The 17,281-nt window shown below is 44.6% G+C and overlaps 1 protein-coding gene across 1 annotated transcript; it reads right to left on the bottom strand.

Moving 5' to 3' along the window:
* Positions 1 to 82: 82 nt before the first annotated feature.
* On the bottom strand, positions 83 to 12,241 carry LOC143339535 (uncharacterized). The gene is made up of 12 exons (XM_076760829.1): positions 12,109 to 12,241; positions 10,544 to 11,380; positions 10,214 to 10,394; positions 9,262 to 9,401; positions 6,062 to 6,627; positions 5,534 to 5,807; positions 5,210 to 5,405; positions 4,232 to 4,416; positions 3,994 to 4,089; positions 3,249 to 3,413; positions 2,461 to 2,554; positions 83 to 2,249 (listed from the first exon to the last, which is right to left on the bottom strand). The coding sequence occupies exons 2-12, from the start codon at positions 11,355 to 11,357 to the stop codon at positions 2,186 to 2,188; spliced, it is 2,775 nt and encodes a 924-aa protein (XP_076616944.1). The 5' UTR covers positions 11,358 to 11,380; positions 12,109 to 12,241; the 3' UTR covers positions 83 to 2,185.
* Positions 12,242 to 17,281: the final 5,040 nt, after the last annotated feature.

The raw sequence follows: 17,281 nt of genomic DNA, 5'->3' as shown, positions 1-17,281 counted from the left end.
CGCGTCAGCAAAGACTACCGCAGACAGGAGACACGTGAACTAATCAAGAGTTTCTCATTAGAAAGTACAAAAGATCGGATTCTCATCTCATATATATTACTTTTATTATTATACATGGTAGGTAGGCACGACCCAGCACAAAGATGATTGCATATGAATATGAATGTACCCGAGAGAGAGACAGAAAGTGGTGAGAGCAGTGACAGAGCAAGACACACAGCAGGCTGAAAAACAACGGTGAAACTTGATTGCACATTTGTGGAAGTATTTTTATTTCAAACCTGCTACATGTGCATGACATTGGAAGGAAAAATAAAACAGTGGACACTGGAAAGACAGCTTTTAGATTATGACCTGGGATGCAGATGATTCAAAGTTTTCTTTCCAGTGTTTTCTGTGACATCTTCTGCTGTACGCCATGAATATTTGCTGCATGTACGCAGACTTTCAGTGTCTCCGTGAAAAGATTTGACCGTGTCTGGCTTCTCTTACAGTCGTATTGGGTTTAAATGCTGCTGTGCCTGATCTGTGAGCAACTGAGACTATTTGTCCAACTAGACTATTTGTAATCCTTGTCCACTTCTTGTGATTGTTGTCAGTGCCTTGGATATACAGTATATATAGGGATGAATGTTGAACAAGTGCTGTGAACAGAAGAGTTACATTAAATTGTATTTTCAGCATTGTCTCGCTTCCTCAGGACAAAAATATCTCACATTTGCATGCCAATGCATTGCTTGGGCAGCTGATATAGAATTTCACAATAAAATACATTTTCTGAACATTATATAACATCATTTCAAGGGAGGAAAATATCATTTTGGCTCATTTTAAAAGCTAAAAAAAAGGCCTTAATTTAGAAAAAACGAATCTGCCTTGATATGGTTAATTTCGCTGGACAGATGTGTATTAATAATTGTCAATATTGAGGAAATTGGCGCTGAGGAAGGGAAATCTCCTTACCAAGGTCATTAAAGCAAACAAACAGTGAAGTCCTGATGAACAGGTGAGTAAGGCAACATTACGAGGTAAGCGGCAGATCAACTATATTAAAAATGGAGCATATCCAAGCTTGGACGTGTATTTCATGGCATTTTTCAAATTAAGCTCAAACTATGACGTTTTTGCTCTGACCCCTGTGAGTTTCTGCATTTCTACAATAAGTTATCATTTCAGATTTGCGATAACTGCTCCCCCCCTGAGAATACTAACATCATATCCATAGTATTTACACTTATGGCTGCAGCAGAGATGGCTGTACGTTCCCTCAAATAAACGAGGAATCAGCTGATCAAATAACACGCAAGTAAAGGCACAGTAGAGGTTTCTGAGCCACAAAAAAGGATTTTCTTAACACCAAGCAGTCTCTCATTTCCTAAAACAAAAACTCTTCATCCAATAAATGTTTCCCACATCACGTCCCTTCTTCTAATTTCCAGATCAAGAAAATGTAAACAGTTTGCTTTCAGTAAGCACACGGAAGTGGTTACAGACACTCATCACAAGTTAGCTAAAGACATTCACATTTAAAAAGACAATCAAGCCCTTGAGTGACAAGAGTCTAAAATGGACTGTTACAAAGCAGGAAGTCGACCACGTTGAAGCATAAATGTGAGCTTGACAAATATTATCTTGGTTATAAAGTTAAAACACCATAGTACCGGCTGAGAATGTGATGAAGGTCATTAAACTGACAGAGCTTCCTGCGTAAGTTGAAGGCATGGGTGTTTACGTTTCAGAATTGAAAGGCTTCTTCCACAGTAACATGAACAAGTCAACAAAAATGACCATTTAGGACTCAAGTATTTAAAAGCAAAATCCTCCCTTTTCTCTTCCTTTTCCTTTAAAAGTAGTAACCAGCACTGTTCACAGGCAAAGGCTGCACGCTGACCTTTACAAAAATATGTTATTATCTTTACGCTTTTTAAAATTCAACTCATGGGTTGCCTGATTTGATGTCGTAAGTGTCATCGCTGCCATGCAAACGCACTCTTAACAGACAACGACGAGTCATTTCATCGGTGATCTCCCACAGACACAGAGAAGGACACTTGCGGCGGCACTCGTTTCAAAACAACCGCACGATCAGTAAAAGTAAAATTGACTTCCGATGACCCCCGACTCTCGCTCTCTCTGCTGAAGTCCTCCAACGCACACGAGCAAACGCGGCGATTCAAAGCCTGGATTATAGGTCTGACAGGCCCTCTGCGTGTTCGCTCAGCTCCATGGTGTAATAGTCCAGAGGACGCCTGTGAGCAGAGACAACATTTACAAACACGCACACACAATCCGTCTCGATCACACTACAGCTTCCACCTAGAACAGATGTACAAATCAGTGAGGGCCTGAAGGTGGATCCTGCAGGTTTCCATTTCCTCCTCTAAGAATTTAGATGTGTGCAACCCGAAAAGAAAAAGGCACAACAGAAAAGGAGAATATGCAAATAATAAGACTCCTCACCTCCTCCTGTAGAAATATGTGAACAGGGCAGCTCCTAGTCCCAGCAGCAGGAGCACTGCTACTATGAGTCCTATCTGTAGGCCCAGGGTAGATGCTGGGAGAGGGTCAGATAAAAAAATCAGTCACACTCTCTGAACAAGCTGACATGTTTAGACACAACATGGCAATTCACACCCCAATGACCAGTGCTTCTGCTCTGTCCTGCTTTGCTTTTAGGGGGAGAGTTATTTTGCCATTGGCTGAAAATAACTCAATGAAAATGGCACTAGGTAACCCTAACACAAACACGTGTAAACACCAGGGTGCGCCAGCAGTGTGCAGGCGTAGGTTTAACACTTCAGCCGCAGAACTGAGTGTTACAACCACCTTAAGGTTCTGGTCACAGACTGGTTATGACTTGAGCACAGTTTAGACTTAAGCCCTGTATGTGCTGCGACCAGGTGTCACTTTCATGCCTAGTATGGAGCGGTCTCTTGTAACCAGGACAACACGTCTACACACAGACTTTCTTATATATCAAATCTACAATATATGAGATCATTTAGACACGAGGGGATTCTTTTAAGCTGGTTGAAGAGGCTGGATTTTTCCAGCAGCCTACACTCGATTAATTCACTGATTTAGCTGATTAGTGTCTGTTAGCTGATGAGAATCTGTCACTAATATAGCTGATTAGTATCTGATTTTTTTTTTTTTTAATTTTTACATGTAGACAACACCCAGCATCTGCAGCACGGACGCTTCATTGTGCCGGGGAGCTACTGTAATGCAGTCAAGGCGCTGCTAACCTGTGTTTGTATAACGGTCCGTGGTTGGAGCAGAGCAGACGTCTCCCTGAGCAGATGAAGGATTCATGTGCGATGTCTGGATGATGAGGGCCTTCTGATGGTCCGACAGCGCCTGGATGTTGCCCCACACTCGCAGCCACCCAGACACGCATGAAAAGTTGGCTCCTTAAATGTGAACACACAGCGAAATGCTTCATTATCAATGAATGAAAGTGTTCAGGATGTGCTGCAGCTTAGTAGATATATATACATTCTGTAAACAGGAGATGTGGTTTACATTTATAGAGCACAAATCATGAAAATAAGTGCGTATGAGGGACGCAGGATTGATAATGACAAGGAAATAGGCACACCTGAGCCTGTTTATCATGAAATGATTTCCTCCTCTGAAGATAAACTTCCAGGGGGCTTGCTTTGCATTGCTGCTGATCTTGAGTAATTTCATCGTAACGATGGTGGATTCATTACTCAGATATGTGTTACATTAGAGCTGCTTTCGTAAGTCAAAAGCACCTTCTCACTAAAAATAAACCCAGACTCAGCTTCCTGCACCATAATCAAATCATCTGGTCTCTGCTTTAATGCACACAGTGACCTACACCACTGTGTTGTTAGCAATGAAGTGCTCCCCCGAGTCAGCGGTCCGTAATCTTCTCGTAATTTCTCACTGAAATGCCTTCAGCGAGCATGCAACTTCTCGGCCAGATGTTAGGCTTTCAACTGAAACTGAGTGAAAGTGCCTCACCTTGGAGATACAAAGCAGAGATACCGCAGTGACACTTCTGCTCCAGGTAGTCGGCCACCTCAGCCACTCTCTTCCCCTGGATCAGACCACTGCAGTCTGGCATGAACAGGGAGGAGGACGTCAGCTTCTCTGAAGGCATATTTACTTTAAATTGTGCAACACATGACATCCTCTATCTTTAGACCATATTTCATTCAGTTTTTATGCACTTCAGTAGTGTTCAGTTACAATGCCTCACCTCCTGACTGCTCCTGCCAGTCACTGGACAAGGGCCCGAGGCAGAGGTCAATGTGACTCGAGAAGGCGGAGCTCGGACAGAGGTTGGTGCTGTGAGGTGTGGGCGAGGAGCTCGTCCAGGAGGAGGGGCTCCTCACCTCACAGCATGAACACCGGCTGAGCGAGACAGGACCGTCTTCCACTGACCTGCACATGCATGCAAGAAAAATACACACACAGTATACATACAGTAGCAATGAGAATGAAAACGTCATAAAAGCAACTCTCTCTAGAATGACATAAAACACAACAGACTGTCAGTGTGTGGGGTTATACTTAGAGATGTCTCTTTTTTTAAATTTTGCGATCGTCATCTTACTGATTCCACTGACTATATGACTATGCTGACAAAGCCACTATGAGTTCTCCCGTGCAGCAGACTGCAGCAAGAGTGCTGCCGTCAATAGGTGACACCTAGTAGATGACTGTCAGAAGCAAATTGTTGCTGATTGAACCATTTACCTCCAACAATTCCCACCTGGAATAACACTCTTTTGTTTTTTTTCCCCGACTCTGCTTCATACTGCTTTAATGAACTAACGTAAAGCACATGTGCAGTAAACAAGCCTGAGCCAATATGCTGAGCGGAGTCTGACAGGTCCTGAGTTATAAATATGTGGCATTTGCATAATAATGTTAATGGAGGTCCACTGGCAATAACTAAAGGCTATGAGCCGATAACTATGATCTTGCAGCCTTCTCAGCTAAAACTGTGTTACTAGCAGTGCAGCAAACCCTGCATTAGTAATCCTCCCTGGTAAAAAGAACCAACTGTCATAATAACACAGGAAAAACAGGTGCTTTAACCAATGTCTTAGTTGGTCGGTGGCCTTGACCCAATTCAAATTATTAGCTAGAGGCCTTTGCACAACATTTCCAACAGCCAGATTATAGCTTTAATTGGGTTTCAGACCTTAGTCCTCAGTGATTCTGTGTTTACCTAAGAGCTGGAATCACTTGTCTCCCTCTAGTGGTGGACAGTGAGGAAAGCAGCTGCTGGTTTTCACTGAAGACCAGCACATCTCTGAGACTGGAGTTGGTCAGAGCGGTGCCAGCTCTACAGACACTGAACAGGTCATAGCACAGGACCACCGCTCCTCGTACCGGCACTGTGGAGCCCTCCGGGAAAGTCTGATCTATGCAGGAGAGAGAGGAGGTGAAGAAGTACAGTGACAGATGGTGGGAAGAGGTAGAAAACAAGGAAAAGGATGCAGAGAGAGCCTATCATCTATCCTGGAACAACAAGGTCTCCCACTGTCCTCACCTGCTCCAGTGACATTTCCGATGATGTAAAATCCATCCTGGTCAATCGATCTGGTCAGAGGGAGGGCAATGACGGTCCCACTGCGCTCCTGGTCAAACACAGTGAGCACCAGGCCCCTCAGGTCTGTCATGGGGGGCCCGTGCAGCTCCACAAATGCTCTCTGCTGGCTGTGATTGGTCCAATGGCCACTAGCCACCTCACTGATGACCACACCCTCAGGGGCTGGAGGGGGGCGGGGGCAGCTGTTCTCTCTCAGAGGGGTGGGTGGAGCCACCTGTAGTGATACATTTCATACATTTAGGATTTTAACAGCCTGAAAGCATCATATTTTGTTATGCATCTGCTTAAAAACAATAAAAACTAGATCAATATTTGAATGACTCATTCAACTTTTGGGAAGCACAGAGTTTACTTGGTTAGCTGTGCAAATACACAACTGCAGGCAATCACCAGCATCATGTTTCTGCCATTTTTGAGATTCACAGTGGTCTGACTAGCTTCCCTTTCAGCTTCACTCTCTGTACTCACTGAAAAAGCAGACAGGTCATAGGGATAAAGGCCTCGACAGCGGCTGAGGGCCTCGTCACCAGGCAGAACCTCTGGATCCTCCAGCAGAGGCAGCTGTCCTGGGGTCAGAGCTTTACTCAGCTCCTGCGCCTCCTGATCTGATCCTCTCTGCCGGTACACCACGGCATCCAGCAGGCCTTTGGTGGGGATCCCCCTCTGGGTGGCCGATGGAGGGCCAAAAGGGCTGCGATAGAGCGCCACAGCATCTGGTCCGTTCTGGATGGTATTTGGGGGCAGACGGAGCGATGGAGCTGGAACCAGCCTGTCACTACCCAGCAGAAAGTAGCCCTTAGAGGTGGTGAAGTGTCCACTTAGGCTGATCTCCCTGTAGGGTTTGTTGTTGTGAGCACTGAACAGTAGTATCCAGATGCCCTGCAGGGAGACACGGCGTCCCGATGGGTGCCAAAGCTCGATGTACTCGCCGTCCTCAGCTGCACCAGGTGTGTCTGTGTTCAGCTCATTGATCAGGAAGTCACTGTTCCCCCAGGGTGGGAGGTGAGGAGGTGAATCTGTACCTCCCGGAATCACTAAAGCAAGAAGGAAGGTATTAATCAGCTGCTGTTAAAGGAGTAGTTTGACTTTACTTCAGTTTGGTTTTTGTGTGGATTTAACAAAGCAAATTAAGTGTTAATTAAAGAACTTTACAGACACTGGCCTGTCGTCCATTCTCAGGTCAAATGCCATCTGACGTCCCTGGATAGGGACAGTGAAACCTCACTGGATGTTTAAACCTGGGATCTAAACTTTTAGCTCTTCACTTGACTGTATCATATAAAAATTAGAAGAGCAGCATGGGCTTCTTTACTGCCATTTATGTGGAGACGCTTTTGGGCGCTGTCCCCTGACAGAGGTGCTGAAACTCAATGCATAATCCCAGCTGGGTCTTATTCTTACATTTTCGCATTATAACATTGTACTCACTAATGTAATTGTAAGCCCAAAGGAGCAAGAAACGAGCAGTCACATGACCAGCCAGAGGATCTAAACCCCTGCGTTCGGAGGTGAAACCTAAAGCGAGCGCACCCATAATGTCGGTAAAAACCTCATTGCCTGGGAAAACTGTGTCCCTGCACAACTGGCTTAAATGGGCCTTTGTGTTTTTTCAGGCAGAGCACTGAAATGCTCACATCAGCTGATCGGTGTCACCACTATCACTGGCTCATTGATGCATCATCCTTTTTTCGGCGACCAGCTGACCAATCACATTCATACAATTGCACTAAGGGGCCTTTATAAGGCTGTCAGTTCTCACCATTACTCTGCCGGTTCCCTCATGCCAGCGCCGCTTCCTGCTGCAGCTCCCTCCACCTCCTCCCGCCAATGTCCCACTTCTGTGACTGACGCGTTGGTGTTATTGATTCTTTCGCACAAAATCTGACTTTCTTGACGTGTCTCTGACTGAAGTGCTGCTGCTACAGTCTTTTGTTTTCTCTCCCAAGTGCGTTTGACTAATTTGAAGGGTTGTCTTATCCGAGTGTAACCCAGTGACATATGGATCCTGAGACACAAACGTGCATTAAGTAGCTGCTTTGAGGCTTGCTTTCGCCTTTCTTTGCTCTTAATAGAGGTTCCTTCTTGGAAGAAAAATCCCCCACCAGCTCTTAAATTGGCATTAATTGTTCTAGTGGTGTTGCTTTGTTTCCCAGTTCGTCCGCCGATTAATGATAAAATCAATACCTTTCCTGAGGTCAGCATGCTGTCAGCATTTAAGATGTTCATCCATTCAGAGAAGCTGAATTACCAATCTCTCTCTGACTCCTAATGCTCTCACGGCCACACATTATCTTGCTCTCACACATTTAAAGTCACGGCCCTGATGTAATGATCTTGTTCTCACACATCATTAAGTCACAGCCATGTATTATATTCTGTCCTCACAGGGTCTCTTCACATCTCCACATCTCGCTGACAGCATCAATTTGTCAAGCGTGATATTCGAAATCACATCTTCTAGTTAAACGACGATATGTGCCCCGCGGTGTGGCTGTAACGCCACTTTTACCACACAGCTAACTGGCGGTTGTGCCCAAAGTTGTGGATAGAGGTGATAAGCACAAGCAGCTAAATACTGCACGGTGTAAGTATTAATACATGTGTTTTTTAGCTTACAAGCATAATGTTAGCTAACTATGAGCATACATAGAGTTTACAAGCTGCTGTGATGTCTGACTTGCCGTTTATCTGCACAGCATTCAGTAACATTCAGTTTCCTGTGGCGTTCCAGCTATGCGCCCTGCCTTAAAATGCATGAACGGATGCAGCAAACTCTCGATCGACACGTTATGAGTTGAGGGTTAATTCAGCGTGTATCTGATCCACCAACCAGCCCATATTTAGTGAAAAAATCGTAATTTTTTAAACCGTTTGCCTCTCATTTCCCATACGAAAAAAGTTGTCTGATATTCGTTGAAAGCGGTTAGTTATTGGTTTGATTAATGCTTTACACTCTAATAATGTGTGTTTGCATGGATTACTGATGGTAGCTGAGCTGAACTATCAGCTGACTGCGCTCACATTCTGACAACAGTACACAGTAAATGGTTCCCTTGGTTTTTTGTGTGTGTTTTAACTTCTTTCCTAAACATGATGGTGTTTTTGGTGACTCCTGATGAAACCTGAAAGCTCAGCATTCTCGTTGCCCTTTTAAACTTCCCTTTTATAAGTCACATTAACATTAATTCACCCAGAAACAGCGAAGATTTCTCTGTACAACATGGCCTCGCTAACTAATGCCATGCTTATTTCTTTGAATGAAGACCAAGAATAATGTCAATTACTGCTGTTTTTAGCATTGAGGCAAACTGAAGAGTTGGTACAAACTTTAAGCAATAAGCAGGCAGCTTTAACAAACGGATATGTTTTAATATTTGGCTGGATAATAATAGCTCCAATCAACAGGCAAGACTTACAACTACCTGTCAGTCACACGTGTGTTAGCTACTCCCTTCCTTACTAAACTGCAGAGAAAAAGCAGCAACATGTTTTTGCTGTTTAACATATTACCCAAGACCAAAAATATGCACAAAAAGTGGACTGAAATGCCCTTCCCTTCTCCTCAGAGGTGACTGAATCTCATAAGCTCTATCAAAAACACACATCTTGATAATGCTGAGCATCTCATAGAAATTCAAGTCATGAAGCGCATCCATTCAAACACTCACCAATGCTGTGAGGGCAGATCTTTGGCCAGGGGCACTGGTTGGGCTGTCCTGGAGTTTGCGGGGCCTCCCAGAAGACACCAGGATCTCTGGCCCAGGTGGCCACACCACAGCGGCTCAGATAGAAGCCTCCCTCTCTCAAACTGACAAAATAATGAAGTCATTAAGAAACAACCCTCACAAATCTACCTTTATTTTGAAGGGTTGTAATATTACGATGGGTTAGTGGTGGATGACACATTCATATTTCGCTGCCAGCTCTTAACCCACACCCGGTTTGTTTTACACAGCCAATGCTGAAGTGCTTAAAGTGAACTCATGTCGTCCTCCAAAGCTGAGGACACTGTTGACGAAAAAAGGCAACACAATCATATGGAAGTGTTTTGGATATCTCAAAAGTGACAGTGAAGCACAGATTAAGATGATCTGCAAAATATGCGGTCGGTTGATGCCAACAAAGAGCGGGCAGGTGACAAATCTTTACCGTCACCTGAAAAGGTGACAACACAGACACCACACCATTATCTTAAGTTAGGCTTTAAGTTACAAGGACGTTCTTCCTCGCCGCTGTCGCCAAGTGCTTGCTCAAATCGACTGCTGTTACACAAACATCTGCTGAAGTGTCTTTGAGTCACAGCGAGTGAGTGAGCGAGAGCCGAGGAGTAACTATTCTTGTACAGCGATGACACGCGGCAAACAGAATAAATTAGCAAAGAGGAACAGCGGTCACAAGCTGGCCCCAAGTTTCACAGAACGTGTTTCACAACAACTGTAGCCTCGAAAATAATGGCTGAACATTACAAACACATCTGGCAGCCACATCGAAATGAATCACGAGCCTCGTCAAACTGCGGTGGATTCTTTCCGCCTCCTGTACGTGCTGTAGTGAAACTGCGGGGGCTCTGCTCATTTGAAATCAGTGGGAATCTCTCTTGTGTCTTTTATGGTGTCTTGCCTGTTGCTGAGTTGGTAGGGCTGCCTGCCTGGGATGAGAGTCTCTGTGAGGTTGGCGCTAGGCTTGTTTCCAGGTCCCGCAAACACAAATGCATCTAGTGGCTGTATCTGGCTCAGCGGACTGCCCACGGGGAAGTCTGAGGCTCTGCCACTGTAAATAGCCACAGCCCCGGACTCGTCTCCTGGGAAGAAAGCATAACAGGAACAAGGACTTTACAACAAAACGAAAGTGAATGAATGAATGAAAATCCTGAAAGAATCCAGCTTCCATGCATAGTTTTTGGCTAAACTGCATCATCCAATTAGAGCAACATCACAGCAGCACACCCACCTTTCATGTAGCTCTTCTCTATGGTCATGGAGATCAGACCATTCCTGGAGTTGGTTACGCTCACGTCCACGCTCACACTGACCCGGTCCGTTTTCCCATCCAGCACAACCAGCACCAGAGGACCCGCAGCTGGAGCCTCTGTTAGCTCCACAAACCCGTCCACCTGGCCTCCCCCCAGCTTCAGCTCAGTGATGACAGGAATGGTTGCTGGGGCGGCGGGAGGGGTGCAGTTGTTCCTCTGACCCGGAGAGGGCGAGGACACCTGGAAGCCCCAGCGGTCTTCGGACAGCAGGCACCTCTCAATCGACTCGTCCCCCTCGAGGGCTGTTTCATCCTCCACGAAGGCCGGCTCCCCTGGTGTCAGAGTTTCGGCGAGGAACTCTGCGCCCCCAGTGCGGCGAGTCATGTACACCACGGCGTCCACCAGCCCGAGGGCCGACACGTTCATCTTCTCGCTGTAGCGAGCAGCAGACGTGTGGTAGAGGACGATGGCGTCTGGGCCGTTCTGGACCGTGTTGGGAGGCAGGAGGATGGCCGGTTTGGGCAACATGTCCACCGAGCCCACCAGGAAGAACCCTCTGTCGTCTGTGCTGTGGCCTTTCAGGTCCAGCACCTTATAGGCTACGTTTCCATTCCCATTGTAGAACACAAGGGTGTAGCCATCCAGCGAAGCCCGCTGCCCGCTGGTGTGATACAGCTCCACAAACTCAGTGGTGTCCAGTCTCGGGTTGTCGGCGTTGATCTCGCTGATGATGAGGCAGGGGTCACCGCTGACCACCACCAGCAGACAGAGCCAGGCCACACTGACCACCATGATCCACAGCTTCCAACTGGACTCTGCAAAGAAAAAAAAAAACACCACCAGCTGCATTCCTCAGTGAAATAACACAACTGACTGAGAGTTAACACTGAGGTTTACTTTATTTATAGGACAACACCAACATCAGCAATGGGCTACTGCATCAGAAGCTGCTCACAGCGCTGTGATCAAACCTTATGTTTACTACTTCCAGACCAGACTCCCTTGGAGGAGAAACCCCATAATATCATGAATGAGTCTTCTATGAGCCTATTTTTTTTTTTTTTTCATGGTGACACTGGCAATGAACGTCTTCTGCATGAGTCATGTCATGTTGCGAAACACACTGGCAAGCAGATGGAAAGTTTGCATGAAGCGGTGAAATGAACAGACGACTGAATGGGCAGATCGCGTTAAATAAAGTGCAGCTGGGACATTTCTAAAGATCCAAATGAAAAAAAAAAAACACGCTGCAATTCATCAATCCCAGTTCATCCCAAGGCGTCCCATCTTCGACGTTAGCTCTGAAAATGAGTCTTTAAGACGCTGCGTTAGTTTTGCAAGACAGTGTTTTTAGGACTTTAGAAGAAGACAAAGAGTCTGTGGAGTTCAATTCTGCCCTGGAATCACCTCCCATCTCACGACAGCTATTCCGGTCACGGTTAAGCTGCTATGCATGCATCTTTCCGTCGAAAAGAAAAAAAAAAAAAAGCTGTCAGTGTGCTTTCTGTCGGAGCCTCGCGCTCCGAAAGGCTTCGGGACTCACCGCGTTTCCTCGCTGCTCGTCTGCGTCGCTGAAGCCTCTCGGCTGGGTCTTACAATCGGAAATGATTTTGTTAAAGTTTGTTTTCTGCCCTCTGCCGCTCCCTTCATTCACAAAGCAGCACTTTCTTTCTCCCCCCGGACTGTGGGCGGTCAGACTGGCTGAGGGGGATGATGCCTGCCAGGGAAGCGCTCTCTCTCTCTCTCTCTCTCTCTCTCTCTCTCTCTCTCTCTCTCTCTCTCTCTCTCTCTCTCTCTCTCTCCCTTTTTTTTTCACGGCTCAGTCCACCATTCAGACATCCACAGCTGAGGATAAAACCAGTTACACCAGCAACAGAAAGGTGGGTAAAGTGTCACCCCCCGCTGCACTAAATGTGCCTAATTATACTGTAAAACTGCTAATTTCTGCTTTTCTGCACAGCTCCATAATCCCATGGCCCTGAGTTCATCCCAGAAAGCCCTCTGTAGACCTGAAGGGGGCCCCTGACCCCGCTTTGTGGATGAAGGGAGAGCGGGTTCAGCCCAAGTCCCGCCCACAGCAGGTTAGCTTTGACCACACTTTATTTTGGGTTTTCAGAGTGATTTTTCTTTTAAAAAGTTTTCTTTCACCCCTTATCTTTCGCTTATATTCTATTATATATATTTGTCTGTAAATGCATCAAAATACAAAGCACATGGAATTTTGTAAAGTTCATGTGCGCTTTAAAAAAGTAACCCACAAAAACAAATATATATGAATATGTCTTATATGCTTCGACTGGTTTAATACAGCACAATATAGCAGCAGTGGAAGTTGCATACTCATGTTTTACTCAAGTAAAAGTCGAAATACCACAGGGTACAAGTATGATTTTGCAAATTTTACTACACCAATTAAAAAACAATAAAAAAAAATGTATATTATTGAATCACAATTATTGATGCATCAATATGTGCATTACTGTAGTGTTGCAGCTGGTAAAGGTGTGCTTTATTTTTATTGTATATAAACTGCTGAGTAGTCTTTATCCATAATAACACACCAGAATTCATTGGTTGGTTTTGTAGCATTGATCTGAATCTGTAAAGTAACGAGTATCTGAAGTTACAGATAACTGTCGCTGAGTACGAAGCACACCTCATCTGACTGTGAAAAAAACTGTGAAATTCTTTTTCCGTTCTAGCAAATAGAAAAAAGGTGTCTGAATGTCGTCACAACTCGGGTTTCATTTTTGTAGCCCAGGCCATTCATTCTGTCTGTTCTAGTAACATTGTACTCACCAAGAAAAGTGGTAGGATATCAGAAAGCAAAGCAGAGGCTTAGCGCTTATCTATTGACTTAGTGTTTGGAGACTTTTTTCAGGGCTTCTAACACATTTCCTGGAAGATATCTTATATCTTAAGCTATATCTTAAGCGTGTCGATTTATACCTCTCTTGAGAATTAGAAGAATGTACCAAAAGTTTCAGCATGTTCCCAACACTTGAACAAACACCGCGACAAAGCTGCTGTGAAGCTCTCTCAGCCTCGCTCCTCCTGCAGACGTCTGCTCGGATTCGTGTCACGTGTTGCCGTTGAGCTTCCAGTGCCTTCATCTCAGACACAATGAGAAAAACTGACCACGGTGAACCTGATGTCAGGGACATTGTCGCACTGTATTGCAGAGTCAGTATGTACACAGTATCGTTTCTGCTCCCAGTGGAACCACATGAATCGTCTCTGGACGGGGACTCTACGATATGATGAAAGAGCAGAAAGTCAGATTCCTTGTATGTTCTTTCTTTCTTTCTTTCTTTCTTTCTTTCTTTCTTTCTTTCTTTCTTTCTTTCTTTCTTTCTCAAAGTCTATTGTGTCTGAATATCTTCTGAATATCCTCCAGAATATGGTCCTACTATTGAGAGCTTTATATTTGGTTTAAAAAGTAGCTGATTTAGTCAGTATCAGCACTATATTGTGGGCTCAGGTTATGAAGTCTGTGCTGATGCATTAAAAGGGAGTGAGGAGAGGTTTTCACTCATTTCATGTGCTTATTGAATTATATTTTCTGCAGATGATTGTTCATTCAGATAACTGAATTAGGATCAGTATTCAAACGCTGTGACAGATAAAGTTCCTCGGTCACTAAAAAGAGGGGATGTGGGCTGCTTCGTGAAAGGAACTGAAAATGTTTCACTTGGACCTTCATGTGAATGAAAAAGCTTTCTACTCCGTTTCAGGGGTTATTTATAGCACAGACTGCTAATATCAAAGACAAGATGGCATGTGTTCCCTGTGACATCTTCATACAGACTGTTTGAAAGGATTTTGAGGTTTTTCTGATGGCTGTGAAAGCCAGGATTGGTCGAGCGGTGAGATATTTCTGTGACCTTTTGAGCAGATGGTACCCTGATGTCTGCAGTGTTTTATCACCGCCTGCCTGAGGAAGTTAATCTGACTACAGTAGGATTGTTTTACATTTACAGACGTCTTTAATGAGTCGCGCTTTGCCGTTTTCAAGTTTTTATCATGTTTCTACATGGCTTTTACATGCTTTTTCCTTTCTTACTGTATGTCAAACATACTATTGTTGCTTTTGAATTTGTGGTTGTGTGTAAAAGAGCTTTTAAACTTGCAGGTTTCAGCCTTGCATTTCAAATCTGCAGTCTCATGTTCTTCATGAAATGGAGATTTCATCTTGAGCCCATTTTGAAGACAGGCATATGTGTTGTTTTGCTACATCATTATCAGCCTACTACTGTTTTTTCAATGCAAAGCAACACAGCCTCTATTGACTTGACTTTGACTGCAGTGCCTCGTAACACCACAAGATGGCCCTATAAGCATGGGGGTCTGTTTTATCTGTGGCTTGTGGACAACATTAAATTGTCAGCTGGGGAAAATAACACAAAAATGCCTCCAATAAGTGAGATTCCCTGAGGTGGACGTGTTGATAAGCTTTTCCGCCTGTACAAGAAGCTCTTTCTCTCATGTTCTGGCGAATGTGTGGCGCTCGCCGGTGTTTGTGTGGTGCTGTTTGACGTGACTGGGTACATTCTGTCACAGAAAAAAGGTCAGCTGAAATGTTAATGATGCACACATTTTGTGTACGGCGTGTGCACGAGGCTGGCTCTGCAGTGCGAGCAGGTATCTGAACATCTCAATTGAATTCCTGTCAAAACGCTCCTCGCTCTTCAAGAGTCAACAAGCCATTGACAAGGTACATCTAATTCATTTGGCTGGTTTGTTTTGATGACTCACCACTTAGATGTTGTTGCATCTGATTCATCGCTCGTCCCAGCATGTGGTGGAAAATACTCTTCCCGGCAGATAGTGTGGAAAGACGGTAAACTCAGTACAACATAGGAGAACAACTACATTAATTTGAAAGTTTAATACAGGCTCATCTGTCCACAGGAATCATTAGTGAGTCAACTGGAGTTTCATTTAATATTTATAAGTAACTGAGGAGAAGGTGAATTTAATCTCATTTGACAGACTATTAATCATCAGCGACATCGCTTTATTATACCAATTCAGTGTAATACATTAAATGAACTGATAGCACTTCATGCAGATAGGGGTTAATGACAGTTCAGTTTCTGGCTGAACAGACCCTTGTCCCACTGTTTTCTTTAGTTTAGCCTATCCTATGACGCCACTCAAAGGAATACAAAATGCCAGCGGTGCAAAAATACAGCAGGATGCACATTCCACATCAGACGAAATGTGCCGTCATGTCACCTGTTTGATTGCAGCGCAGAGTGTGACAGGGATTGGATGTGATGTGAGTCATTTTGTCGGAAGTGAAGACAGCCAGCATCGCCGCTGACTCAATCATCAGATGAATTTCAGGAGCAGCAGTGGCAGGCTTGGGAGGATATTTTCACCCACTGGGAATATGGGACCAACTTCTAGACAGATCAAATAGTGGAGCGGGCGCGGTCAAATGAAACCACATCCTAGCCCAGACTCCACATGAAAGACCACCTGCAGCCCAAAATCTGAGCATATCACACTGCACTATTGCAATATTAGAATATTTCCACCCACACTGGGGCGTGAAGTTCTGCTCGGATGCAAAATGATTAACCTCAGGAAAATTTGGACTTTCAATACAAATACAGAATAGAAACCGCTGCTGCCACACTAAGAGCTTGACACTTCATTTTTGGTGGCTTTTATTTGAACAACAGCACATTTCCTTCAGCGGTTCGTCTCAGGTTGTTTTTCTTAAACCTTTGTCATTTTACATGTCGAGCCAGTTCGTCAATAGGTAACATTTAAAAGGGGCGGGGTTTCTAACTGACAGCAAAAAGCTCAGGGCCTGCTATAGATGTACACAGTTCAGCTCGCCGCTGGCATCCATTCTCCTGAAGGCCTCAGAATTAAAATATAAGGTTAGCATTTACTCTACTTCTCTGTATTGTCAACAAATCCCATAAGAAGAACAAAACAAGATGATATTTCTGTGACACTCACCCAAAGCCCATTTATTTGTACTAAAGACATGTCTTTAGTAGTAAAACAAATACTGCTTCAGGAAGCATCCGGGCACTGCAGTTTCTAGCAAACGCAGCTCAAACTGGGGCCTATTTGCAGCAGCGGATTAATACAATTTGGTGCACTAGTGAGAACTTACAGCAACAGAAGCAGCAGACTTGTGGGACTGCCTCAAATAAAACTACAGTGTCCATTTCAATGCTATTAAAGAAGCTGTCACCCAGTGCAACAGTGTGGCAAATTCATGTGTTTTGAATTGACAACAGTTGAAGTCTATGGGACAAAGAAATAAGCAATATCAGGCTTCAGCTAGACAGAAAATACTCGTTAGTAGGATCAATTAATTGTTGGTTTTGTTCTGTTAATGTGGTTTGTTGACAATAAGTAAAAACATGGAATATTTGGCTGTTTTCCTGCTTCCTTGGATGACCTGGGCCTCGGCAATCTGGCCTGACATTACAGACGTCATCAATGGCCTTTTGTGTGATCTTTTGTCCGTCCTGTGTATAAATACGCCGTGCCCTATCTGCAGCTATCTCACACCAAAAAATCTCTTTGCATGCTGCTGACCCTAAAAGCTTCCCTGGTGTGCCTCAAGCTAATTTTTCACCTCATTAGTCTGGACAGACATAAAAACTGGGACGCTGTGAGGACAAAGCTGGTTTCCGTATACACACTGCGGGAAGGCACGGGACAATGCGGTGGAGGGAGAGGCCATG

Source organism: Chaetodon auriga, chromosome 20 (assembly GCF_051107435.1).
Source record: "Chaetodon auriga isolate fChaAug3 chromosome 20, fChaAug3.hap1, whole genome shotgun sequence".
Lineage (NCBI taxonomy): Eukaryota > Metazoa > Chordata > Actinopteri > Chaetodontiformes > Chaetodontidae > Chaetodon > Chaetodon auriga.
This window is presented reverse-complemented; position numbering and strand designations above follow the sequence as displayed.

Coding starts and splice junctions, on each gene's coding strand:
- LOC143339535 (XM_076760829.1), bottom strand. CDS start 11,357: ATGGTGGTCAGTGTGGCCTGGCTCTGTCTGCTGGTGGTGGTCAGCGGT. Junction 5,808..6,061: donor ATGACCTGTCTGCTTTTTCA/GTGAGTACAGAG, acceptor GTATCACTACAG/GTGGCTCCACCCACCCCTCT. Junction 2,555..3,248: donor GGACCGTTATACAAACACAG/GTTAGCAGCGCC, acceptor ACCCTCTCCCAG/CATCTACCCTGGGCCTACAG.